We start from the raw sequence: 27,575 nt of genomic DNA, 5'->3' as shown, positions 1-27,575 counted from the left end.
GTAGTTGTTAGTAAGAATAGTGCTTTACAACATTAACTAGCGAAAGAAGCCAGAAGTAAGGAATGTGAGGCTGGAAGAAATGTTGAAAACCTGGAAACTACCGAAACCATCCGAATAGTGCAGCACACAGACGGGGCTCAGAACATTCAGACAAAGCCATCACAGGGGATCAGGAATGCAATGGACTGTAATGGCAAACAATAAACCAGATATGAATGATGATAAATAACAACAAGAAAAACATGAAAACAAACAGACAAAGCTCATTACAATTTTATTGTAAAAAATGAGAACACAGTGAATAATACATTCAGTGAATTTATTGTGTTGTGCTTTTCCTCTGATACTGACACATGAGTAGCCTAAAGGCCTCAGCTTTAGTTATGTAAACATCCCAACTATAATTAATTTGTTGACATGTTGATTTGATTCACGTTAGTCCATGGTTCTGACTTCATTCAAACAAATTGTTGTGTCTAGGAAACAACAGAATTCTAAGTCCAATTTGTCGAAAAACAACTTCACAAGGAAATAGACACCACGGCAGCAAGTTCTTCAGGAAAATCAGACTTTATTAGCACAAGTGCACAAAGCCGGATCAATTCTGCAGAAGTGGACCTCGATTGTTGGTTTCACACACATTTTATACACTTCTTTCAACATAACTCCTCCTAAGAAATACCAGCTGCTCTTTGTCCTGCCCCAATGATTCATCATTGTGGCAATCGCTCAAATTATAATTTTGCTTCTTATGCTATTCTCTAAAAATAAATGTTTTCTTTAAACATGGCGTTTGTTTTGTCAGCTTGATCTTAAGAAAGCAATTGCTCTTACCTCATCGTACAGGCATACAAACTGCCTTTCACAAATGTGTTCTTGTCAAAAATAATTGACATGACATGTTACATCAAATGTTCAAAAATAAATGACATTTTGCATCACAGGCTATATTTAAAAATAAATGTTCTTATCGCATTGTACAGGCATACAGCTGTTCTGAAAACTGTCTTTGCCAAAGCCCACCCCTACCACACAAGACTTCCTGTCCTGCACGGTTCAAATGTGACATCGATAGCCCACCCCCACAACTCCAGGCATCCTGCCCTGCAAGTAGTTTTCTAACAGAGAGGAATCATAAAAATGAATCATGCAAAACATGGTGTTATTCAGTACTTTCCTACTTTTCTTAAGCATACACATTATTTTATTTAATTCAGGTTACATACGGGTCACTATACTTCTAGCATGAATTAGCAGTTAATCAGTTTGAAAATATATAGGCATACTTAATCGTACTTTAACAATTGATTAATGGTGGTTTCTTGCGTTTCCATAAGCTCATCTGTAATGAATGACATAGGTTAATTGGATTACATATTCTACAGTTGACACTGTGGTTTCTTGCGTTTCCATAAGCTTATCTGTAATTAATGATATAGGTTCATTGGATTACATATTGATTATATGAGTAAATAGGCAGCATACATGTGATATACATTGATTATAGGCTGCATACATATTGGTATATTTTTGGGCATGAATCTTTGAGAGTTTTGGAGGAACCAGCGTGCTCAATTCTAATGGTTTGGCGGTTTAGTCTGATTTTGACTTGTGATTGATTTGTCATAAAACAGAAGAAGAACACCTTGTTCTGTGAATTTTCTCCTACAAAATGCTCTAAAGTATTGCAAACCATGTAGCCTGTCCAGATAAGCAAAGTAACTCATGAGCCAAACTATTGTCTATAAACTATCTGTCTAATGGTGCTGTGTGTTTGTGTGCATGCGTGTGTGTGTGTGTGCATAGGTTATATTCATTTGCATGCGCGTGTGCGTGCCTTCATCTTAGACGAAGGGCCCACAAAAAAACCGGGGCCAGCGCCCATCCTAACTAGCTGCTCCCACTGATTATGGACAATGGTTAGTTCAGACAGACATCAGAAACAAGCTTCTTCAAAGTCAGTGATGGCAGAGTATAGAGGCATGCATTCATCCAGCCATTCCTGAATCTGAGCAGATGCCTTCCTGATCTCTTTAATAAACTCCCAGGTTTTTAATTCCTTTCTCTCCCTGCTGGCCTCCTGTGTCTTGCCTGCCCCACTGGCCTGTGGGCCTGTAGAGGCTCCATCAGGGGAGGCCTCCTGTGTCTTGCCTGCCCCACTGGCCTGTGGGCCTGTAGAGGCTCCATCAGGGGAGGCCTCCTGTGTCTTGCCTGCCCCACTGGCCTGTGGGCCTGTAGAGGCTCCATCAGGGGAGGCCTCCTGTGTCTTGCCTGCCCCACTGGTCTGGCCTGTAGAGGCTTCTTCGGGGGGTTCCTCTAACATCTCCAGCCGTGCATATTCACCTGATGTTGTGGAATCTCCCTGTCTCATGGCGTGTATCGCCCTGGAATCATCAACAATGAAGAAGATGTCAACAGCTAGAAAGAGCCCTGCGAATACCCCAGTGACCACCTGTGCTGCACGTCCAATTTTAAGAGCCTGTGCTGCTGCCCTGAACATCTCAACTGCGGAGCTGATCTTCGCCAAACCACCAAGACTCCTCAGGGTTCGTGTGGCAGGACTTAGATTGAAGGATCTGCTGGTCTCCAGACTCTGAAAGCCACTGTCAATGTGCTGGAAGCATGTGAGCATGATCTGAATCTTCATCTCTAATTCACGGATAATATTCTCTATGGTGCGACGGTTCTCACGCTCCTTCACCATGTTAGTGATGTTGGAAGCAGCTCCAGTTACCCCTCCCGCTGCAGAAATCCCAATTCCCACCCCTGACACAATCAGAGAAGCCCCTAAAGTGACAGGGGTGAGACAAAGCCCCACTATAGCGGTGATCCCCCCCACAGCACCCACCACCGCCCCAGTCAGACTGCCCACGGTGGTGCCCATGAGTACACGCTCAAAACCATTCGCAACTTCATTCAGCTCTTCCAGCTTCTGCTTCAGCTCTTCTGAGATCCCCCTGCTCTGTGAAAATAAGAGTCACTGGTTACAGCCCTGAGCTTTGCGTTTCAATCATTCAGCCTTTTTACCAGTTTCTGTGTGAGACAGTGGGCAGCAACCAAGAAGCATCACCTTTTGGCAAAGCATCCTCAGAATGCAGGGTCTCGCCATTATATCACTGGTAGAGGGTCGATCTCCTGGATTCTTCTTCTGAAGTTCCCTCTTAAGATCCTGTAGATCAGTGATGCATTTTCCAGTGATAGTGGGGTTGTCCACTATTGTATTGAAGAGATCTCTCATCGTTTCTTGAGGAAACTGAAGGAAAGTCAGAACACTTGTATTAATGAGTTGATGTTTACATTTGTAATTACAAATTCATCAGCCAGGCCTGAAAGCCCAGAGAAATGTAGGGCTGGCTTCATGGACACAGATTAAGCTCCGTGCTGCACTAAATTAAGTTTCATAAGGAGAATCTCCATCCATCCATCCATTTTCACCCGCTTATCCGGAGTCAGGTCGCAGTGGCAGCAGGCTAAGCTTGGTACTCCAGGTGTCCCTCCCCCCAACAATGCATTCTAGCTCCTCCTGGGGGATCCCGAGGCGGTCCCAGGCCAGGACAGATATATCATCTCTCCAGCGGGTCCTGGGTCTACCTCGGTGTCTCCGCCCAGTTGGACGAGCCCGGAAAACCTCCAAAGGAAGGCGCCCAGGAGGCATCCTGATCAAATGTCCAAACCACCTCAATTGGCTCCTTTCAATGCAAAGGAGCAGCAGCTCTACTCCGAGCTTCCTCCAGATGTCCAAGCTCCTCACCCTATCTCTAAGGCTGAGCCCGGCTACCCTACAGAGGAAGCTCATTTCGACCACTTGTATCCGCTATCTCATTCTTTCTGTGAGCTACCCAAAGATTGTGACCATTACTGCTGACGCTGCAACGATCCGCCTGTCGATCTGATGCTCCCTTCTGCCCTCACTCGTCAACAAGACCCCAAGATACTTGAACTCCTTCACTTGGGGCAATGGCTCGTTCCCAACCCAGAGGGAGCAATCCACCGTTTTCCGGCAGAAAACCATGGCCTCGGACTTGGAGGTGCTGACTGTCATCCCGGCCGCTTCACACTCGGCTGCAAACCGCTCCAGTGCGTGCTGAAGGTCACGGTCCGATGAATACGGATGGCTCGTAACAACGGCCCCGGTACCCTATACTCTCACAGTACCCCCGACAGCGTTCCCCGGGGGACACGGTTGAAAGCCTTCTCCAAGTCCACAAAGCACATGTGGACTGGATGGGCAAACTCCCATGACCCCGCCAGTAACCCCGCCAAGGTAAAGAGCTGGTCGACTGTTCCATGACCAGGACGGAAGCCACATTGCTCCTCCTGAATCCGAGGTTCGACCTTCAGTCGGAGACTCCTTTCCAGCACCCTAGAGTAAACTTTCCCGGGGAGGTTGAGGAGTGTGAGACCCCGATAACTGCATCTTCCACAGAGAATGTGTTGTTCAGGTTCAAGAGCTCCTGAAAATGCTCTTTCCACCGGCCGACAACATTCCCAAGTCCGGGTCAGCAGTTCTCCTCCCCTGCTGAAAACAGCCTGAGACAAGCCCTGCTTTCCCTTTCTGAGTCATCGGATGGTTCACCAGAACTTCCTCGAGGCCAACCGAAAGTCCTTCTCCATAGCCTCCCCAAACTCCTCCCATACCCGGGTTTTTGCTTCAGCGACTGCCGAAGCCAAAGTCCTTCTGGCCACCCGGTACCTGTCTGCTGCTTCAGGGGACCCCCGGGCCAGCCAAACCCAAAAGGCTTCCTTCTTCAGTTTGACGGTGTCCCTCACTGCTGGTGTCCACCAGCGGGTTCTTGGGTTGCCGCCCCGATAAGCACCAATGACCTTCTGGCCACAGCTCCTGCTTGCCGCCTCTGCAATGGAGGCTTTGAACATGGCCCACTCGGACTCCATGTCCATGACCAGCACAGAAGTCCAATAACAAAGCACCGCTCGGGTTAAGATCAGGCAGGCCATTCCTCCCAATCACCCCCTTCCAGGTTTCTCTGTTGTTGCCCATGTGAGCGTTGAAGTCATCCAGCAGAACTATGGAGTCTCTGGGTGGCACCCTTTCCAGAATGCCGCTCAGTGACTCCAAGAAGGCTGGATACTCTGCCGTTTGGTGCATAAGCACAAACAAGAGGCGACCCTCTCGTTCCCTGGGTGGAACTCCAACACAGTGGCGCTCAGCCGGTGGCTTGTGAGTATCCCCACACCCGCCCGGTGCCTCTCACCCTGAGCAACTCCAGAAAAAAACAGAGCCCAGCCCGTCTCCAGGAGTTTGGTTCCAGAACCAGTGCTGTGCGTGGAGGTGAGCCCAACTATATCTAGTTGGTACCGCTCCTCCTCCCGCAACAGGCTCCAGTTCACCCCACCAGAGAGGTGATGTTCCATGTCCCCAGAACCAGTCTGCGACGTTCCCGTTGGGCAAAGCACCCGACTCCGATGCCAACCCCTGCAGGTGGTGAGCCCACTGGGCGGCGACCCCACGTTACCAATTTGGGCTGTGCCCGGCCAGGCCCCATGGGTTAAGGCCCGGCCACCAGACGCTCGCCGACAAGTTCCCCTCCCGGGTCTGGCTCCACAAGGTGGCCCCGGTTTCCCTTTTCCGGGCGAGGTAGCTCTGTATTCGGGTGGCCGTGTCATGGAGTCATGAGAATCTCCATTCAAAATGGAATTTAGTCTGTGTCTATGAAACTGGCCCATAATGCATCAGAGGCTGGAGTTTCACTTACCTCAGGCTGAAGCTCGCACAGCTCAAAGAGTACACACCCCAAAGCCCACACGTCACTGTGAAGCACAGAATCTCAATATCACCAAAACAACCAGGTCCTGCACAAACCCACCCAAAGCCCACACATCACTGTGAAGCACAGAATCTCAATATCACCAAAACAACCAGGTCCTGTACAAACCCACCCAAAGCCCACACGTCACTGTGAAGCACAGAATCTCAATATCACCAAAACAACCAGGTCCTGTACAAACCCACCCAAAGCCCACACGTCACTGTGAAGCACAGAATCTCAATATCACCAAAACAACCAGGTCCTGCACAAGCATGAGCATGAAGAGGAGTCCTAGCAGGGCTGCAGTTAGAGGGGACAACACCACAGGACAGACAGACTGGGCATTGGCCCAACATTGGTCACAAGGTTGCTTTTAAGTTGATCTGTCACCTCTTTCCCAGTGATCCAATGTTCATTTATACCCGATACCAAGTTTTCAATTCAGTTGACATGTCTACTAAATATCCTTTTCTGTTTGCTGTTGAAATATTAAACTAATTGTGACGGGTTTAGCAAACTAGCTTGCTCAGTAACATAAATACAGATACATTTCAGAAAAATACATTAAAGAAAAGTTGCTAGCAAATTAATAATATGTATACAATCTATGGTTGGTGGAGCTGAAACTGCCGTCTTGCAGGATTCACTGAAGGAAAGTGCCAAATGTGAAACAATTTCCTTTTTACCTGCTGCATACTGTGTGTTACTTGAAAAAGAGTTTACAACAGCTTGGCTATATTGCCTGGCTTTAGACTTCTCCAGCTCTCACACCTGTATAATTTTTCATATTTAACAAGAAATAAAGACCACACGCCATATTTAAAATGGCATCTAATCCTACACCAGTTTCATCTTTCTTCTCTCTGTTGGAATTACATGGTACTGCATATGGTGAAACTTATTTCGGAATAGATCCCATGCATTTTTAAATATGGCAGATCTTTTTTTTTTTTAAACATCAAAAATTCTACAAGTCCGAGAGGACTTGTTAAGGCAGACATCCTCATGAACGCCAGTACGTACCAAGATACAGTGCATCCGGAAAGCATTCACAGCGCTTCACTTTTTCCACATTTTGTTACGTTACAGCCTTATTCCAAAATGGAATAAATTCATTTTTTTCCTCCAGATTCTACACACAATACCCCATAATGACAACATAAAAAAGTTTTTTTGAGATTTTTGCAAATTTATTAAAAATAAAAAACTAAGAAATCACATGTACATAAGTATTCACAGCCTTTGCCATGAAGCTCAAAATTGAGCTCATGTGCATCCTGTTTCCACTGATCAACCTTGAGATGTACAGCTTAATTGGAGTCCACCAGTGGTAAATTCAGTTGATTGGACATGCTTTGGAAAGGCACACACCTGTCCTTCTGGAGAACCCTCCAGAAGGACAACTATCTCTGCAGCAATCCACCAATCAGGCCTGTATGGTAGAGTGGCCAGATGGAAGCCACTCCTTAGTAAAAGGCACATGGCAGCCCGCCTGGAGTTTGCCAAAAGGCACCTGAAGGACTCAGACCATGAGAAACAAAATTCTCTGGTCTGATGAGACAAAGATTGAACTCTTTGGCGTGAATGCCAGGCGTCATGTTTGGAGGAAACCAGGGACCGCTCATCACCTGGCCAATACCATCCCTACAGTGAAGCATGGTGGTGGCAGCATCATGCTGTGGGGATGTTTTTCAGCGGCAGGAACTGGGAGACTAGTCAGGATTGAGGGAAAGATGAATGCAGCAATGTACAGAGACATCCTGGATGAAAACCTGCTCCAGAGCGCTATTGACCTCAGACTGGAGCGACAGTTCATCTTTCAGCAGGACAACGACCCTAAGCACACAGCCAAGATATCAAAGGAGTGGCTTCAGGACAACTGTGTGAATGTCCTTGAGTGGCCCAGCCAGAGCCCAGACTTGAATCCAATTGAACATCTCTGGAGAGATCTGAAAATGGCTGTGCACCGATGCTCCCCATCCAACCTGATGGAGCTTGAGAGGTGCTGCAAAGAGGAATGGGCGAAACTGCCCAAAGATAGGTGTGCCAAGCTTGTGGCATCATATTGAAAAAGACTTGAGGCTGTAATTGCTGCCAAAGGTGCATCAACAAAGTATTGAGAAAAGGCTGTGAATACTTATGTACATGTGATTTCTTAGTTTTTTATTTTTTATAAATTTGCAAAAATTTCAAAAAAAACTTATTTCATGTTGTCATTATGGGGTGTTGTGTGTAGAATTTTGAGGAAAAAAATTAATTTATTCCATTTTGGAATAAGGCTGTAACATAACAAACTGTGGGAAAAGTGAAGCGCTGTGAATACTTTCCGGATGCACTGTATGTAAACTTTAAAAAAGCACTATCAAGTGTTTATAGACACTTATTATTTAATCGTGAAAATACTGGTTTAAGCAGTTGTTTTTAATGTTGTGGCTGATCAGTTTTTGGCTTGTTGTACTTCCATTAACAGAACTTCAATTTCCACTTCAGAGAAGCTTTTTTCTTTTTTTGACTATCTCTTTAAAAAGCCAGAATTCCGTATGTGGTGTTTTAGGGGCGTCAATTTATGCTAATCACAAATTTTGTGAACACGCCTTTGATGTACGATTACTTGGTATGTCATCATATACACGTGGATACAAAAAATTTTGTGTCTATGCGTGTTTCATATATCAAGCTGTTATTTTGCTTCTGATCACACATACATCTGAAAATGGATTTCCAGAAACATTGATAAATTAGGCCATCTGTGTGAAATAATACTTCCTAATATCTGTGTGGAATTTATCCACACAGTCCATTTATTCCCCCTCGTTCAGAAACTTATAAGCTAATTGTAGAAGTTGTACATATATGTTTTTCATCTTCTTTCAACTGTATAAAACAATGGAACATACCTTTTTAAAATGGTTGCCGTTGCAAAGTTTTCCAAACGAATCCTCTCATATTCTTCAAAGTGTAGATCCTAAATGCAAATGTCATTGTGTAAGTTTACAGCAATTCTGTAAGAGCAAATATTACAGACATAGTAAAAAGACTTCACTGTATCTGGAAATAACATAGTTATGGAACCATACTGAGCCATGTTCTGTGAAAAATAGAATAACCCTGAGCTGTATCAATCATTCAGCCATTTTAACTGTTTCTGTGTGAGACAGTGGGCAGCAACCAAGAAGCATCACCTTTAGGAAAAGGATCCTACGAATGCAGGGTCTCGCCATTATATCACTGGCAGAGGGTCGATCTCCTGGATTCTTCTGAAGAAGATCCCTCACAAGATCCCGTAGATCAGTGGAGAATTGTCCAGAGATAGTGGGGCTGGGCTCAGCCACTATAGCTTTGAAGCGGACCATCATTGACTTGTGTGGAAACTGAAGGAAATTCAGAACACAGTGATATGATGTTAACATTTGTAATTAGGAATTCATCAGCCAGGCCTGAAAGGACGAATGTAGGACTGGCTTCATGGACACAGATTAAGCTCAGTGCTTCACTAAATTAAGTTTCATATGGAGAATCTCCATTCAAAATGGAATTTAGTCTGTGTCTGTGAAACTGGCCCATAATGCATCAGAGGCTGGAGTTTCACTTACCGCAGGCTGAAGCTCGCACAGCTCATAGAGTACACACCCCAAAGCCCACACGTCACTGTGAAGCACAGAATCTCAATATCACCAAAACAACCAGGTCCTGCACAAACCCACCCAAAGCCCACACGTCACTGTGAAGCACAGAATCTCAATATCACCAAAACAACCAGGTCCTGCACAAACCCACCCAAAGCCCACACGTCACTATGAAGCACAGAATCTCAATATCACCAAAACAACCAGGTCCTGCACAAACCCACCCAAAGCCCACATGTCACTGTGAAGCACAGAATCTCAATATCACCAAAACAACCAGGTCCTGCACAAACCCACCCAAAGCCCACACGTCACTGTGAAGCACAGAATCTCAATATCACCAAAACAACCAGGTCCTGCACAAACCCACCCGAAGCCCACACGTCACTATGAAGCACAGAATCTCAATATCACCAAAACAACCAGGTCCTGCACAAGCATGAGCATGAAGAGGAGTCCTAGCAGGGCTGCAGTTAGAGGGGACAACACCACAGGACAGACAGACTGGGCATTGGCCCAACATTGGTCACAAGGTTGCTTTTAAGTTTCCCAGTGTTGATTTACATTACATTACATTATTGGCATTTGGCAGACACTCTTATCCAGAGCAACGTACAGTTGATTAGACTAAGCAGGAGACAATCCTCCCCTGGAGCAATGCAGGGTTAAGGGCCTTGCTCAAGGGCCCAACGGCTGTGCAGATCTTATTGTGGCTACACTGGGATTAGAACCACCGACCTTAACCACTACGCTACAGGCCGCCCCGATAGGCTAGGCTATCTGCAAAAATACTGTACACATTACTGTGTAATACAGATCAAATTTACTTGAAGAGTTGAAGATATGCAACCTATAAAATAAAGTGTGACACATTTAAGTAAATAGAAGGAAATTATATTTTCTTGTAAAATTGACAAAAATCATCTTGGTTACATTTAAAGTGATATCTCAGATAGCCTACAATGAAAATGTGATATATATTCTGATATACTGCACACAGTGGAGTCTGTGTGTGGAACATAACATAAATAACATAACATAACATAACATAACATAATGGAGAGAACAGGTCATTCAGACCAGTAATGCTCGCCTTTTCCCACCACTAAAGTACCTACTGCTTAGTTGCCTAAAGCTAAATAGTATCTAACACCGTATCAAGCCTGGTCCTGAAAATCCCCAGTGTTTCTGCCTCCACTACATGTCCTGGAAGCTATTCCACACAGTGACCACTCACTGCGTGAAAAAATACTTCCGAATATCTGTAAGGAATTTCTCCTTTGCCAAAGTCCATTTATTCCCCCTCGTTCTGCTAACCCTAGAGTTCACTTTGTTAATTCCTTTAATTAATTCATGTATTGACCCATCTAACCAAGTCTCTATCAGCAATGCCAACATGGAACAGATTCACCTGTGATGAATATTAGACTCTGACACACTAAAGTAGACTGCCTATGTGCTAATGGTCTATCAGAGCCAGCCGATGTTGGGTGAACATCGATGCCACGGTGGAATTCTGTTGCCCCCAATTCTGATCTTGGCCCAACATTGCTTGCTATGTGGTTGGATCCAGGATAGGGGGTGTAACTATTTTTAAAATATACACTCAGGGAGCACTTTGTTAGGTATTTATTACTTATTTTTTAGACTTGTAAAACCCCACGCTAACCCAACGACGGAATTTAGCGAGGGCTGAAGGTATCAGCGTGCTCGTCCTTCTGGTGTTGCTGAAAGAATACTAATAGGGTTAAAAATTAGTGGCCCCTATGCAGACAGTCTAGATCAGCCAATAAACAAACCACGATACAAAGGCAGTAGTACCACTCTGCCTTCTGCTCTTTACTGGTCCGGGGCTGACCCAGAATCTCCACAATAGGGCCAATAGATTCACCTTCGTTTATCTGACTCCATTTTAGAATAATAATTTAGATTAGTTATCCACATTAGTGGATGTCGTATTTATAATTTTGACTTGATCGCTATAGGAATCCTGTACTGAGAAGAACTTGCTGAACAATCCTCTGCTGGTACCACCGCATGTCACATCGCGCGTAATGTGCACGTCTCACGAACTGACTAGCTATCTGTAGTCATTACAGAGGTCGCAGGAATAGCTACTCTCGGGTATATCTGTTTACAGCCTAGGGACCCAAGCAGACCAACATAGCTACGGCTGTGCTCGACATGAATGAACTACCAAGCGGAGGCGAGGGATTTACCAACATAGGTCTACGGGTGCTATACGCCGTGATACAGTAAGTGGAAATAATCATCCTCCCTAGACCAGTTCGAGGGGGTAAACCACGCATTCCCTGTGTAACATTAAGTGTCAGTAAGGAAAACCAAACAGATCAAGTTTTAACAATTTTATTTTACCAGGCAGGTTACATACACGTAATTGCATACTAGTTCCAAATAAAAACATTACAATGCAAACCAAATTACGGAGTCTTAAACGTCATACCTGGTAATAAAAGCTACATACGGGAGTCTGGCTACAGACACCCTGTACGTAGAAACTACGTGCACGGAGTGCACGGGAGGCTGATTGCATTCTCCCAGATTGCTTAGTTTGCTGTCCTTAAATCCAAATTCTGGCCTTTGATGTTAACCCTAGAAATGAGTCACCCATCTGTAATTTGGAGCCACGCCTCCCCAGGAAGCGCAGGGGGGTTGAGGCACATGGCTTTCACTGGGGCAGAGCTCCACACAGCTTCTCCTGGTTGGTTATGATGTACAGGGTTTGCTGTTGCAGAAATAAAACCATTGCACCAGTCGCACTGAAACAATCAGAATAATACCAAACATGAATATTATCTAAACTGACTTTGTCATGAAACATCCAATGCTGTACACATCATTTAGTGACTGAGTAAAGAAGGGGGAGAACAATGAAGGGGGGTTCAGGAGAAGGTCAGGGCCTAACAGGCCGTGCCCTCTGAAACCTTCCCGTGCAGTAAAGAATGTTGCCCTGAAACCTTCCCGTGCAGTAAAGAATGTTGCCCTGTCGTAAGAGTTTTTTTACGACTGGAGGCCTGAGTCTTCCCCCACAGGCTCCTGACCAGCCCTGAGTGATAATGCCAGATTTCGGCCTTACAGACTCCTACTGCTGTAGCCTATCCACTTAGAGTTATGATGCATTGTGTGTTCAGAGATGCTCTTCTGCATACCACTGTTGTAATGTGTGGTTATTTGCGTTACTGTCACCTTCCTGTCAGCTTTGATCAGTCTGGCCATTCATCTCTGACGTCTCTTATAAACAAGGCGTTTCTGTCTGCAGAATTGCTGATCACTGGATTTCTTTTTGTTTTTGCACCATTCTTTGCAAACTCTAGAGGCTAGTGTGTTAGGCTAGGAGATCAGCAGTTTCTGAGATACACAAAGCACCCTGTCTGCCACTAACAATCATTCCACAGTCAAAGTCACTTAGATCACATTTTTTCCCCATTCTGATGGTTGATGTGAACATTAACTGAAGCTCCTGACCCGTATCTACTGATTGTATGCATTGCACTGCTGCCATACAATTGGCCGATCAGATAATCGCTTGAATAAGTATGTGTAATAAAGTTGAGAATCCATAGTTGTAGTGCAGCTCAGCAGAAATGAGGTTCTTATCTTTGTGGTCATTCACACCAGGAACTGTAGCTCCCTCTAGGGTCTACAAGTGCCCTTGTCCCAGGTTATAGTTATGCACTTTGTTGTATGTCGCTCTGGATCAGAGCATCTGTGGTGTGGTGTGGTGTGGTGTGGTGTGGTGTGGTGTGGTGTGGTGTGGTGTGGTGTGGTGTGATGTGATGTGATGTGATGTGATGTGATGTGATGTGATGTGATGTGATGTGATGTGATGTGATGTGATGTGATACAGTGCTTTCATACATAGGCTTCTAGCACACCCTCAGCAATAATAAACCAGTGCTTTTGTGAATGTTATCTTACAGAGTACTGTACCTTTTACTGTTGTAGGGCATTCCCTCAACTCTTTCTGGACTCTGGTAATGAAATGTTCCCACATTAGTGTGTGCACAGCTTGAAGATCTGACCAGAAAAAAAATTTAAGAAGAAAAACAAAAATATTTAAATTAGTGAAGGACACAGAGGTAGCTGGTCTTGTGTGTCTTTAGTCAGGTTTGGAGAAGGATATGTTCAACTCACTCATTTTTGTAAAAATAAAAAGAGGTCAAGTCTTTGAAAATATGAAAAGAACAGTAAATAGACTTGTTCCAGATTAAAATGATTTCAGAGGAAACTCAAAAACATGTAACCTTTTTAGTTATAATAAAGCAAGAGATCATGTAACTGATATATCATTTACAAAAAATATGTCCTGGGAAATGGAGGCATCCACAATAACTGAATTGAAATGGGCAACACAGAGCAGACAGTACAAACAGAACAGACATAAGCAGACAGAAAATGTGACACTAAAGCCGTAACGAACAGCAAAAAGGAATGAGGGTTTACAGATAGTCATTTTCCTGCTATTATCTTTTAAACTCTGCATTGTGTAGGTGAGAAAGTCTCAATACCAGCAGCAATACAAATGTCCAGAAGCATTCACTGAGGTTCATTTTTGATATTTCAGAAACTTATGAGCTGCACAAGAATTTTAGAAGTTGTACATATATGTTTTTCATCTTCTTTCTACTGAATAAAACAATGGAACATACCTTTCAAGGGTTTTTGCCGTTCCAAAGTCTCCCAGACGAATCTTTCCATATTTGTCCAAGAATATGTTCTAAATGCAATTGGCATTGTGTAAGTTTACAGTAATTCCGTAAGAGCAAATATTACGGACTGTCACGTCCGTGCCCCTTTTCCTATTAATTTTCCCTTTTCTATGTTCTCTGTATTCTTACTCCGGTCCTTGTTTTACCTCACCCCATTACGTCTCTCCGCCCGTCTCTCCTTATATGAATTACCTTCCTGTCTTGTTCCAGCTGTTTCTCCTTGTCTCATCTCTTCCTCTTACTGATTATTGTTTAAGTTAATTTGTGAGTATATTTAAGCCTGTCTTTCAGTTCTTGTGGCTAGTTCATCAGTTATGTTCCCCCTGTGTAATGCTGTGTTCCGCTCTGCTCCGCTCTAGCCTATGTTTATTCTGTTTAGACTGTTTATTTTGGTCAGTTTTGTTCTGCTCTGTTTTTGGAATCATGAATTTCTGTTTTGACTCCTGCCTGGCTCTGTGGACTCTCTTCTGGATCACGATTTCTGTACCACTGCCCTGTTTGGACTGACCATCCGGTTTTTGAACTTTGCCTGTTTTTGGGATTACGTTCTGTCTGCCCCGTTATCTACCTTCTTATTAAACCTGCCGTTTTCATTATCCCTGAGTCTGCACTTGGTTCCTCTGGCCCACATCCCTGATAGAGAGATAGTAAAAACACTTTACTGTATCTCAAGATAACATAGTTATGGAACCATACTGAGTCTTGTACCAAAGTTATATACATTCATAAGTGAATACCTTCAAGAATTTGTGAAATAAAAAGAACAATTTTACATTTTTATAACACATGAACAATTATTCATGTGAAATTTGACAGAAACATTGCTACAACAGGCTTGTAAGAAATGGAGAAGAGGATTCCTGGAAGACCAGCTCTACTCTAACTGAATGTTATTTTCTGAATTGAATTATTCTCTAAAACCAGGGATCTCCCCCAAGGAGGACCATGTGTATGCAGGTTTTCATTCCAACCAATGAATGCTGCTTTAATTCATTCCATTGAATCATTGAGCCATATGCATATGCATTAAAGCACAGAATATAAGCAACAGTTGTTAACACAACACATTAAATGTTATACAATGTACATTATGTGCAAAGTGACAGCCATAATTTAGCAAGGAAGTAATAATATCTGATATACAGTGGGAGCAATAGAACAATAGGACTTAATACTTGGTGGAGAAACCTTTGTTGGCAGAGGTCAGATGTTTGTTGTAGTTTTTCACCAGGTTTGCACAGATCTTGGGAGGGATTTTGGTCCACTCCTCTTTGCAGATCCTCTCCAAATCTTTAATGTTCCGAGGCTGTCGCTTGGCAACTCGAAGCTTCAGCTCCCCCCACAGATTTTCGATGGGATTTAGGTCTGGAGACTGGCTAGGCCACTCCAGGACCTTAATATGCTTCTTTTTGAGCCACTCCCTTGTTGCCTTGGCCGTATGTTTTGGGTCATTGTCATGTTGGAAGACCCATCCACAACCCATTTTCAGTGCTCTCACTGAGGGAAGGAGGTTGTCGCCCAAAATTTCCTGGTACATGGCCCCATTCATCCTCCCCCCGATACAGTGGAGTCGTCCTGTCCCCTTAGCTGAGAAACACCCCCAAAGCATTTCCACCTCCATGCTTCACAGTGGGGATGGTGTTCTTGGGGTTGTACTCAGCATTTCTCTTCCTCCAAACACGGCGAGTCGAGTTGATGCCAAATAGCTCTATGTTGGTCTCATATGACCACATCACCTTCTCCCAAGCCTCCTCTGGATCATCCAGGTGTTCTTTGGCAAACTTCAGACGGGCCTGTACTTGTGCCTTTTTCAGCAGAGGAACCTTATGATGTTGTTATTGTGGATTATTTTGTGATATTCTGTCTCTCAATGTTAAAATGTACCTATGATTAAAATTCTACACAGTTCCATTCTTTGTAAGTGGGCAAACCTACAAAATCAGCAAGGGATCAAATAATTATTGCTCCCACTGTATACTCTAATATACTGTACACAGTGTAGTCTGTGTGTGGAACTCTTAATGCAGCTAAGCATCCCCACAGCACTGCTCTTACCCCTATCATGGTTTACACCAGTGTTTACCAACCTTTTACTGAATGTTCTTTCTGGGGTTTTATTAAGGGACATGCATGTCAGTTACATAAAAGAACATAAAATAATGGTGATGTTAATCCCTTTAATTAATTTAATTTAATTAATCAAATCCCCCATGAGTGTAATTTTACTAAACTTTAAGCATTTTACGTTTTCTTCATAACTCTTATCTTCCGAACCCTATTTGTCTGCCCATTCGGACTGCCCTGTTGGTCCTTTAAGAGAAGGCAGTTAAATTTAAATGGTATGACGATAGTGATAGATTGTCAATTTAAACCAGTTGAACACACTGCCTATATCTGGTTGTGTGATGTGGTCAGTGTTTATCGCCTCAAAACGGCCTAGGTCAACAGGTAAAGCATGGCACTAACAGGGGTTTGATTTTCACCAGGGGTGATGGTGGGTTTGCTTCACCAAATATTATGGCCAGCAGGCACCACTGCATAGCAACCTATCATCACTTTCACAGTTGCATCATAGCAACGTGTAATTGTTTACATTGTGGTATCATAACAACCTGCAGCCAGTACCTGTGGCATGATGTCCCTGTGCAGAATGTTGTTCTCGTGCACATGTTGCACAGCACTGCTGATCTCTGCAAACCAGTTCAGGATCTGTGTGAGAAACACAGTTTGCAAGTCATATTTATTTATAAAGCACATTTAAATGTCACGTTTCAGGTCTGTCTCACCATGTTTTATGTTGATTTATGTTTATTCATGTTGTCTTAGTCACGTAGTGTCTTATCATGTATTATGTTAGTCTAGGTTTGTCATGTTGTTTAGTTATTTCTTGTTACGATTTATTTTCTCGTCATGTCTAGTTATGTTTTCGTACGATTATATTACCTGGTTATGTTGAGTGATTATCGTCTTAGTTCCGCTTTGTGTTATGTTTCGATGTATGTTTATTGTTACGTTAACTGGTCGTTGTTATGCATACACTTTTACATGTTTTTCCGCAAACCTTGCGTTCCGCCTTTTCTCTCTCTCTCTCTCTCTCGTTCTGTCCTTCACTCCCCTAATGTTCTATTTGTCTATTTACTAAAACTACTAACGCTAGATCAGGATTGGGTAGAAACTAACAAGACTAATCATGTGTTCATGTTACCTTATGTTTCTCGTGCATGTCATTTACTAATTTACTAATGCTAGGGCAGGATAGGTTTATTACTAACGATTACTAATCTCCTTGTTAAACTTGTCATCCATCGCACCTGTTTTCCATTTCCTTGCTACGCTCTTACTAATTGTCTACACCTGTCTACACCTGCATTTATAGCCCAGTCGCGCAACTGTTCACTGCGAAATTGTCTGCCTCTGTTTTTTCACGCAACTCTTGAGCATTATTTACTGTTTGATTACACGTTACGATCCACGCCTGTTTACTGACCATTGTTTATTGATTTCTGTTTTGTGACCATCGTTTGTTTTTTGACTACGTCCTCGCCTACCGTTTTTGTACTTTTGCTTCGCTGATTGTTTCATGGTTTCGACTCCCGCTTCGCCCACGACTACGCCTCTGCCTGCCGCCCGTCTGTTCATCTGCCCCGCTGACAGCTCTCCCGCTACCGGACCTCCCTGCACGTCTACCGACTACGAGTTTGCCTCTTCCCTCGGCACCGTGCTTTTTGTTTGTTTATTTTTTGTTTGGCTGGATCTACGTGTATGGACTTTGCTTGGATTGACTACTCTCCTGGGATTCGTCCCGAATAAAGCCCTGAGGGGTCTTTATATTACTATTGTTTCTGAGTCGTGCATTTTGGGTCCAACCCCCACGCACCCGTCTCATTAAAATCACTACCGTCAACCAAAATGCTGTACAATTTCTAATTACTATATATGTAAATAAGTCATAATATCAAGCTTTATTTATAGAGCGCCAGATACATACATGAAGCTCGCACATATGCCAGCCATGGCGGCTAGTGCTGTTTGAATTAAATGGGAGATGTAATGTTGCAATGAGCTTCACTATAGCCGGGACAGAGTGGGAACGTTGTGTGGAAGGTTCCAGTACATCTTTATTTCTCCCAGAAGTGTAATTATTTGCATGGCTGGGTGTTTGTCACAGATGTCACATGAGATTTTTTTTTTTTTGGCAGTCCCTTTAATTCCCTGTTTCTTTTCTACGATTGTTTTGGAGCATAACTATTCAGAACAAACACACCCTCTTTCCGCATTGGACAAAAGCAGACTATCATTGCATTTAGGCTACTCATATTTCTTACTAGCGGCAACACTTCAGTCACTATGGTTGAGCACGTTATTTCAGTCACTAAGTTTGAGCATGTTATTTCAGTCACTAAGGCTGAGCACGTTATTTCAGTCACTAAGGTTGAGCACGTTATTTCAGTCACTAAGGTTGAGCACGTTATTTCAGTCACTAAGGTTGAGCATGTTATTTCAGTCACTAAGGTTGAGCATGTTATTTCAGTCACTAAGGTTGAGCACGTTATTTCAGTCACTATGGTTGAGCACGTTATTTCAGTCACTAAGGTTGAGCACGTTATTTCAGTCACTAAGGTTGAGCATGTTATTTCAGTCACTAAGGTTGAGCACGTTATTTCAGTCACTAAGGTTGAGCATGTTATTTCAGTCACTAAGGTTGAGCACGTTATTTCAGTCACTAAGGTTGAGCATGTTATTTCAGTCACTAAGGTTGAGCACGTTATTTCAGTCACTTCCAATTGCTTCGCATGAGATATTTTTTCATTTCATAGATTATTTTGTAAATATTTTCTGCAACAAACACCCAGTCTTAATTATTGTTTGGCAGTAATCATTCATTCATATTTACGATTAATAATCAGTTTGATTTCTTGCAGTGGGGGTTGAAGCCTAGATCTGTGTTTCTGTCTCGCACCCCACTTCATGCCTGCGCTATAGAGGCAGAGAAATTTCACACACAATTCAACCCTCGTTAATGGCATGAACTTTTGTAAATTGATCAGAATACATAATCAGTCACACTTATAATAATAGAATTCCAAGCAACAACCACAATCAACAAACGACAACAAATCCTGTATTTTTTTCCGGAGAAGAATAATGGACGAGCTAGTTAGCTACACATTACAAGGGCTCCTCTTCTTTTTAAAGTTAAGCCGCAACACTAAGCTAGAGGTTCAGAGAAGGGCAACCAGAATGATTCCATGTATAAAAAATAAGAGTTACAAGGATAGACTTAAGATGCTTCATCTCTTTAATTTTCGTAAAAGGAGACATAGGCGGATTTGATTGAGGCTATTAAATTCATTAAAGGGATTAATTAAGTGAATTATCAGAGATTCGTCAGGGTGAGTTTGGTTAGCAGAACGAAGGCACAAATGGAAATTGGCAAAGGAGAAATTCCGTATAGATATTAGGAAACATTTTTCCACACAGCAAGTGTTGAATAGCTTGTCAGGACATGTAGTGGAGGCAGAAACACTGGGGGTTTTCAAGACCAGGCTTGATACGGTGCAAGGGAAACTAAGCAGTAGGTATACTTAGGGGTAGGAAAATGCTGGCATTGCTGGGCTGATGCGGGTGCATAGCTGGGGTGAGTTAAGCCTTCATCGTTCGTAAGTAGTACCTTAAGCTCTACCTTAATGTTTCAGCGTGTTTCCTGAAACATTCTTAGCTAAGTATACCTTCTGTACGTCATACTTTCGTAAGGTTGGTCTGGACCACTCTTAGCTATACCTTAGCGATGTTGTCAGCTCACTCCGCTAGTGGCCACCACTGTTACGACCACAAGCCTCTGAAATCCGCTGTTGCTCTTAGTTACATCTCAATCTGTTAAAATCTATATGTACACAAATAATTCTAGAGTTGGTGAATAATATTACTAAAATACCACATTAATGGCACTGTTTTCATCCAAATAATAGAATTGTAAATTACGGATGCATGTTGCACTTTATTGAACATGTTGCCTAATTGCCTTTTAAACTATATTCATAAATCCTCTCCAAGGAATCGCCACCTTAATGTGGTGGAGGGGTTTGTGTGTCCCGGTTATCCTAGGAGCTGTAGGAGGCCTTTCGGGCTTGGCTGGCCCGGGGGTCCCCTGAAGCAGCAGACAGGTACCGGGTGGCCAGAAGGGCTGCGGCTTTGGCAGTCGCTGAAGCAAAAACCCGGGTATGGGAGGAGTTCGGGGAGGCTATGGAGAAGGACTTTCGGTTGGCCTCGAGGAAGTTCTGGCAAACCATCCAACGACTCAGAAAGGGAAAGCAGGGCTTGTCTCAGGCTGTTTTCAGCAGGGGAGGAGAACTGCTGACCCGGACTGGGGATGTTGTCGGGCGGTGGAAAGAGCACTTCGAGGAGCTCCTGACACACTCCATATCACACTCCTCAGCCTCCCTGGGAAAGCTTACTCTAGGGTGCTGGAAAGGAGGCTCCGACCGACAGTCGAACCTTGGATTCAGGAGGAGCAATGTGGCTTCCGTCCTGGTCGTGGAACAGTGGACCAGCTCTTTACCTTGGTGGGGTTGCTGGCGGGGTCATGGGACTCTGGATAAGCGGATGAAGATGGATGGATGGATGGATGATATTCATAAACTGACGATTTCCCACAATGTTTAACCATAGTTCTTTCTTTGTTTTGTTGGACACCGTAGTCCTAAAACTGTAAAATAATGTTTGTTTATTCAGCACCACGTCCTCTAACAATATCTCCATTTCGTTTGCTGTGAAGCTGTGAGACAGCTTCTTTGGTTTTTTTTCACCATAGCTTATGTTGTTTTCATGTTGGTGCGTTTGACTTGTTGGTGCGCTTTTATTGAAAACATCATTTAATCAGAGAAAATAGAGAATACACCAGTAATGTGATGGTGCTTCTGCAAAATCAACCCTGATTGCAAAGTCATTTTAAGGCACCATGACAAAGATATTAAAATTATGTAAATAATACATCACATGCCACAGAAGGCGCATTGCTAGATAGCGTAGCCAAAAACTGTATCACTAACTGTATACAATTTGGCGAAATTATATTATAAATTATATGGTTTGATAATTTAGTTTGTAAGTTTTAATTCTATTAATACGTTCCCACCAGTCATGATAAATGCAAGTATTCCTGCTGTGTTTTATTCATAAATAACACTACTTTCTCTCATAACACACTCAAACAGTTGCTGTATGGAGTGAATATTCGATCTTAGAGCGAGTCGATGGGCCTAGTAACATCGCATGTAGAAGCTATCCCTTAAGCAACCGCCTAAGTGATAGTTTGGGGAACACACATAGAAAAGTAAACAGCTTTAGTAAGGTATACCTTAGAGAGTCTTCATAAAGAGAGATACCGTTATCGGGAAACACACCCCTGGTCAAGAGTGGATAATAATATTCTAGAGTTCCCCGTGTTCACAGTAATTTTGGAAAAGTCATGGTAATCGCCAGACGTATTGCTATCATAGGCGTCATGGCGTCTTTGTTACAGTGAACCCTGAGCCCAGTTTTTCTCCCATTTTCTTTCTGCTGCCCGACAGATTCTCTTGATTTCAGCAACACTGTTATCATTAACCACAGGGAGATTCTGTCAGTCCACCTCTTTTTAATATTTAGTGGAGCAGCAATATTTAACGCAGATGACAATATATTGTTGAAATTTTCAACCATATAATTTAAAGAGCAATCATAACTGTATGGCTCAAATGATCCAATGATATTAGAAAACTTTGCTTCAGCCTTGTCATCTAGGAATCAAAAATGCCCTTTTACTCTTAGGTTGGCATGAAAAAACACACAATGATAAGATTGTGAAGTGGACCCTGTCTGACGAAAATGCAATAGAAAAAGCAGAAGCATTAAGCAAAACAAATGACACAGTACTGCAATAAGAATACATGAAGTTACAACAAAAACACAACACAGACCGTTCTGATGGGGAATTAAAAGCAATGGAACAGCAGTCAGACTGCTGCAGTACTTTGAATCAGCAGCAGAGGCAGTGATGAGCACTGGAGCGTGATTAACTGGCCGTTCCAAACAGGGAGAAAAAGAGGAAGAGAACCTTCATAAAAATAAGCATTTACTGGCTTACCTGAACTTCTGTGAAATATCCACCAGTATCTTTCTGGTTTTTAATTTTCTGTGAAAGATCACCACCCTCACAATACTCCATAACTATGAACAGATCATGAACAGATCTGGGTTTCTGTTACCATACATAAAACCACCTCTTTTAGTGGAGCAGCAGTATTTAACACAGATGACAATATATTGTTGAAATTTTCAACCATATCATTTAAAGAGCAATCATAACTGTATGGCTCAAATGATCTCATAATATTAGAAAACTTTGCTTCAGCCTTGTCATCTAGGAATCTCTTTGAACCAAAAATACCCTTTTACTCTTAGGTTGGCATCAAAAAACACAATGATAAGATTGTGAAGTGGACCCTGTCTGACGAAAATGCAAAAGAAAAAGCAGAAGCAAAAAGCAGCTGAGAGCTGAGGAAAACATGCCCGCACTACACAGACCCAGGAGAAAAGGCTGACAACTGTGAAAGAAACAAACAAATGACACAGTACTGCATAAAAAATACATAAAGGAACAAAAACACAACACAGACTGTTCTGATGGGGAATTAAAAGCAATGGAACAGCAGTCAGACTGCTGCAGTACTTTGAATCAGCAGCAGAGGCAGTGATGAGCACTGGAGCGTGATTAACTGGCCGTTCCAAACAGGGAGAAAAAGAGGAAGAGAACCTTCATAAAAATAAGCATTTACTGGCTTACCTGAACTTCTGTGAAACATCCACCAGTATCTTTATGCTTTTGAATTTCCTGAGAAAGATCACCACCCTCGCAATACTCCATAACTATGTACAGATCCTTAATATCTGTAGAGAGAATCATTTCCACAGGTTTAGTATTTCTCAAAATAAGTAATAGAGAATGAATTGACAGTGTAGTTGATAAGGCATTAATAAAGACATAATTACCCTCTGTGCCTGTGATGGCCAGGTGCTCTACTCTAACACTAGTGTTTATCGCTGTATGACACTGCTCCATCTCTGGGCAGCAATCATTTCATTTCATTTCATTTTGAGTCTAACTTAAGGCCTGTCCACAATATTATGATATACTTTTGCCTTTTGCCTAAAATGTGGGTCCAAATAAAAAATGATGATCAACTGTGAAAATGATCTGATACTTATATGAAAGCCCACAATTTACTGTGCAAAAGTTTGTGTTTGTTTTATCTCAAAGTAAAAAGAAGTTAACACAACCTCTGCACACATCTGAGTACACATTTAAATATAGCACATTTCTGCAAATTTTAATTCACAATGACTTTATATTTGCTGACTTTAACAGATGAAAAACAATAAAGTTGTGAATGTGGCATGTGTAATAGTTTAGGCACCTTTCAACTTAAACCATTAATACTTTTTTAAAAAGGTCTCAAAAGTTACTTGATTTCTTCAGCCTTCAATTAAGCCATCTGAAGACTATTAAGACTAGCTTAGTAAATTTGAAATATTTAGTAAAAACAAGTGCTGTCAACTGATTATACAATAATTTTACTCTTTGGCCACAACCACCAAAGAGGGGAAACATTTGGAGAAAAGAAGACCTTGCTACCGATTAACATGGGGGAGGATCTATTGTGCTTTGCACTTGTGTGTCAGCTAGTGGTGCAGGAAATATTCTGTGGGTGAAAGTAAGATTTCATGTAGCTAAATATCAACCGATCTTAGAAGCAAATGTCCTTGTGTCTGTGAAGATAATGATGATCTTTGGCTATTTCAGAAAAATCCAAACAAAGATCCAAAACATATCTGAATAATACAATATTTCTGCAAGGAAGTGTAGGAAAACCTAAAGCAAGGATAGAAAAATTCTTATCTGGCTACTAGAAATGTTGTGATCATACCCTTTCTGTAGGCCCCTACACTATCATACCCTTTATGTAGGCTCCTACACTATCATACCCTTTCTGTAGGCCCCTACACTATCATACCCTTTCTGTAGGCCCCTACACTATCATACCCTTTCTGTAGGCCCCTACACTACTGCACCCTTTCTGTAGGCCCCTACACTATCGTACCCTTTCTGTAGACCCCTACACTATCGTACCCTCTCTGTAGGCCCCTACACTATCATACCCTTTATGTAGGCCCCTACACTATCATACCCTTTCTGTAGGCCCCTATACTATCATACCCTTTCTGTAGGCCCCTACACTATCATACCCTTTCTGTAGGCCCCTACACTATCATACCCTTTCTGTAGGCCCCTACACTATCATACCCTTTCTGTAGGCCCCTACACTATCGTACCCTCTCTGTAGGCCCCTACACTATCATACCCTTTATGTAGGCCCCTACACTATCATACCCTTTCTGTAGACCCCTACACTATCATACCCTTTCTGTAGGCCCCTACACTATCATACCCTTTCTGTAGGCCCCTACACTATCATACCCTTTCTGTAGTCCCCTACACTATCATACCCTTTCTGTAGGCCCCTACACTATCATACCCTTTCTGTAGGCCCCTACACTATCATACCCTTTCTGTAGACCCCTACACTATCATACCCTTTCTGTAGGCCCCTACACTATCATACCCTTTCTGTAGGCCCCTACACTATCACACCCTTTCTGTAGGCCCCTACAGTAAAGAGGAAGCAGGAGTCAGGAATGTTCTCCAAAACTAAATTGTAAAAATGTGAATTGTCTTATTGCTACCTTCAAAAGAGTCGTTGTACTCAACAATGAATGGGTGTTTCAAATCTTTAAGTGCAGCCACTTCCTTGGTCACAGATTCCTGAAAATACAAAAACATAAAACTGTATTGACGTTCAGTTAAGATTTACAGTCGGCTCAGGAATTATTGGCACCCTTGACATGAACATACAAAAACACTGTAAAGATTCAATATTCAAGATACTTTATCAGTAAAATGCTTGTACAAGTATGTTGTGTGACAGACTCCTTCAGGTTGAGCAATAAGAACAGAAATATTATACAAGGTAATAGTAAATAAGTCATAGGGGCAAAGTACTGTGCAAAAGTAAATGATGAGGAGGTAGGTAGGTAGGCCCCATGGTAGTGGAATGACCTCCCTGTGGAGTCTCTGACCACTTTCAAACACAGACTGAAGTCTCATCTCTTCAGGCTGCACCTTTCCCTCCCTGCCTCGCCACCATGATTAGCCTTGAATATGCCATAGATTATAATGGAACTTATATAGTTATATATAGATATTGTTGTGTGGTATTGTATTAGCTATTGCACAGTGTACTCAGGGTATTCTAGCTGCCAACTGTGGTATGCTAGTTTGGAAGTTGATGTATTCTTCAAGGGTTCTGAATGTGTCTGTATGGTCACGCTAGGACTCGTTTTGTCTGTTTGTCCGTTTCTTCCAGGTCTTTATATTTTTAACCACTCACCGGAAAATAACAGGAACACTACATTTGCTTTAACAGTGGTGTGTGTTTATATATAAATATAAATACATAAATATATCCTTAAATAAGCAAACTTGTTATTAGCTTTCTTTGTAAAATATGTGATCATGCTAAATTGATACCGTCTATCAATTTTATTTTGTTTGTTTGTTTTGGGGGTTTTTTCCCTTCATGCATGCTCAATTGGGTTAAGGTCTGGTGATTGACTTGGCCAGTCTAAAACCTTCCACTTTTTCACCCTAATGAAGTCCTTTGTTGTGTTGGCAGTGTGTTTTGGGTCATTGTCTTGCTGCCTGATGAAGTTCCTCCCAAGTAGTTTGGACACATTTCTCCGTAATTTGGCAGCCAGAATATTTTTGTATTCTACTGCACCAAAACTTCTACAAAACATGAATGACCCACCTCCATATTTGATAGTAGGTATGAGGTTCTGTTCCTTGTATGCATTCCTGTTTTACCAACAAATATGTTGATGGTATGTATGGCCAAAATGTTTGATTTTGGGCTCATCTGACCATAGCACTCTCTCCTAGACATAATTCCAATAACCAGACGCTTAGATCTGTTTATTGTGCTCAGTAAGGACTGTCTTTGTGCCCTTCCAAAGAGTTTGTTGGTACGGAGGTGCCATTTTGTTTGAGTTTTAGACTTGATGACCCACGATGCAACCAATCTCTTAAATTCTTAAAATGTGATCTTTATGGTCTCCCTCACTGTGAGGACAACCTGCACTTGCGTCCTCTTCCGGGCTAGTTTGAACCATTCCATATGTTCTACTTTTTTATTATTGGCCTTACAGTGCTAAGTGGTATGTTGAACTGTTCATGTATTTTTTGTATCCATTACCAGACTTGTGATGGTCAATTACAAACTTTGTCTTTCAAATTCACAGTTATTTGGCTTTTCCCATGCTGATGGATGACAAAGGGATTTTGCATGCTTGTTACCTCATTCATCTCTTGTGAAACAGGAAGTGATGGAAGGACACAATGTGTTTCCTTTCAAGCAAAATTAACTTAAGTACATTTGCATTGCCAATTTTAGTTTGATTTTATTTACAATAATTCTTGGAGTGCCAATAATGTTGACACCTATGGTTTTCAGAAAGAATGAGATAACTGAACAAAAAACATTGAAACAAGTATATAGTTGTCCTATATGTCTGAACATAGCATACAGATTATTATCTGTGTTGTTTATTATGTGTTAATCTTTGCAAATTTATTAAAAATTAAAAACGAAGAAATCACATGTACATAAGTATTCACAGCCTTTGCTCAATACTGTGTTTATGCACCTTTGGCAGCAATTACAGCCTCAAGACTTTTTGAATATGATGCCACAAGCTTGGCACACCTATCTTTGGGCAGTTTCGCCCATTCCTCTTTGCAGCACCTCTCAAGCTCCATCAGGTTGGATGGGGAGTGCACAGCCATTTTCAGATATCTCCAGAGATGTTCAATTGGATTCAAGTCTGGGCTCTGGCTGGGCCACTCAAGGACATTCACAGAGTTGTCCTGAAGCCACTCCTTTGATATCTTGGCTGTGTGCTTAGGGCCGTTGTCCTGCTGAAAGATGAACCGTCGCCCCAGTCTGAGGTCAAGAGCACTCTGGAGCAGGTTTTCATCCAGGATGTCTCTGTACATTGCTGCATTCATCTTTCCCTCAATCCTGACTAGTCTCCCAGTTCCTGCCGCTGAAAAACATCCCCACAGCATGATGCTGCCACCACCATGCTTCACTGTAGGGATGGTATTGGCCAGGTGATGAGCGGTGCCTGGTTTCCTCCAAACATGACGCCTGGCATTCACACCAAAGAGTTCAATTTTTCTCATCAGACCAGAGAATTTTGTTTCTCATGGTCTGAGTCCTTCAGGTGCCTTTTGGCAAACTCCAGGCGGGCTGCCATGTGCCTTTTACTAAGGAGTGACTTTCGTCTGGCCACTC

At 42.5% G+C, this 27,575-nt stretch overlaps 1 protein-coding gene across 3 annotated transcripts in view; it reads right to left on the bottom strand.

The window, feature by feature from the left end:
- Positions 1 to 257: 257 nt before the first annotated feature.
- LOC133134721 (serine/threonine-protein kinase Nek8-like) overlaps positions 258 to 27,575 on the bottom strand; it is a 32,758-nt gene continuing 5,440 nt past the window's right edge. Inside the window, exons 5-15 of one of the 3 annotated variants that reach the window (XM_061251052.1) lie at positions 24,907 to 24,985; positions 22,949 to 23,052; positions 16,750 to 16,833; positions 14,065 to 14,132; positions 13,346 to 13,432; positions 9,362 to 9,416; positions 8,951 to 9,139; positions 8,666 to 8,733; positions 5,715 to 5,769; positions 3,071 to 3,253; positions 258 to 2,962 (exon numbers count right to left, since the gene is read on the bottom strand). In XM_061251052.1, the coding sequence (XP_061107036.1) occupies positions 1,937 to 2,962; positions 3,071 to 3,253; positions 5,715 to 5,769; positions 8,666 to 8,733; positions 8,951 to 9,139; positions 9,362 to 9,416; positions 13,346 to 13,432; positions 14,065 to 14,132; positions 16,750 to 16,833; positions 22,949 to 23,052; positions 24,907 to 24,985 (1,998 nt within the window). In that variant the 3' untranslated portion in view covers positions 258 to 1,936. Of the gene's footprint in view, positions 2,963 to 3,070; positions 3,254 to 5,714; positions 5,770 to 8,665; positions 8,734 to 8,950; positions 9,140 to 9,361; positions 9,417 to 13,345; positions 13,433 to 14,064; positions 14,133 to 16,749; positions 16,834 to 22,249; positions 22,360 to 22,948; positions 23,053 to 24,906; positions 24,986 to 27,575 lie in introns of those variants that run through there. The other 2 variants (XM_061251053.1, XM_061251054.1) reach the window with 2 other exon arrangements.

This window comes from Conger conger, chromosome 8, assembly GCF_963514075.1.
Source record: "Conger conger chromosome 8, fConCon1.1, whole genome shotgun sequence".
Taxonomy (NCBI): Eukaryota; Metazoa; Chordata; class Actinopteri; order Anguilliformes; family Congridae; genus Conger; species Conger conger.
This window is presented reverse-complemented; position numbering and strand designations above follow the sequence as displayed.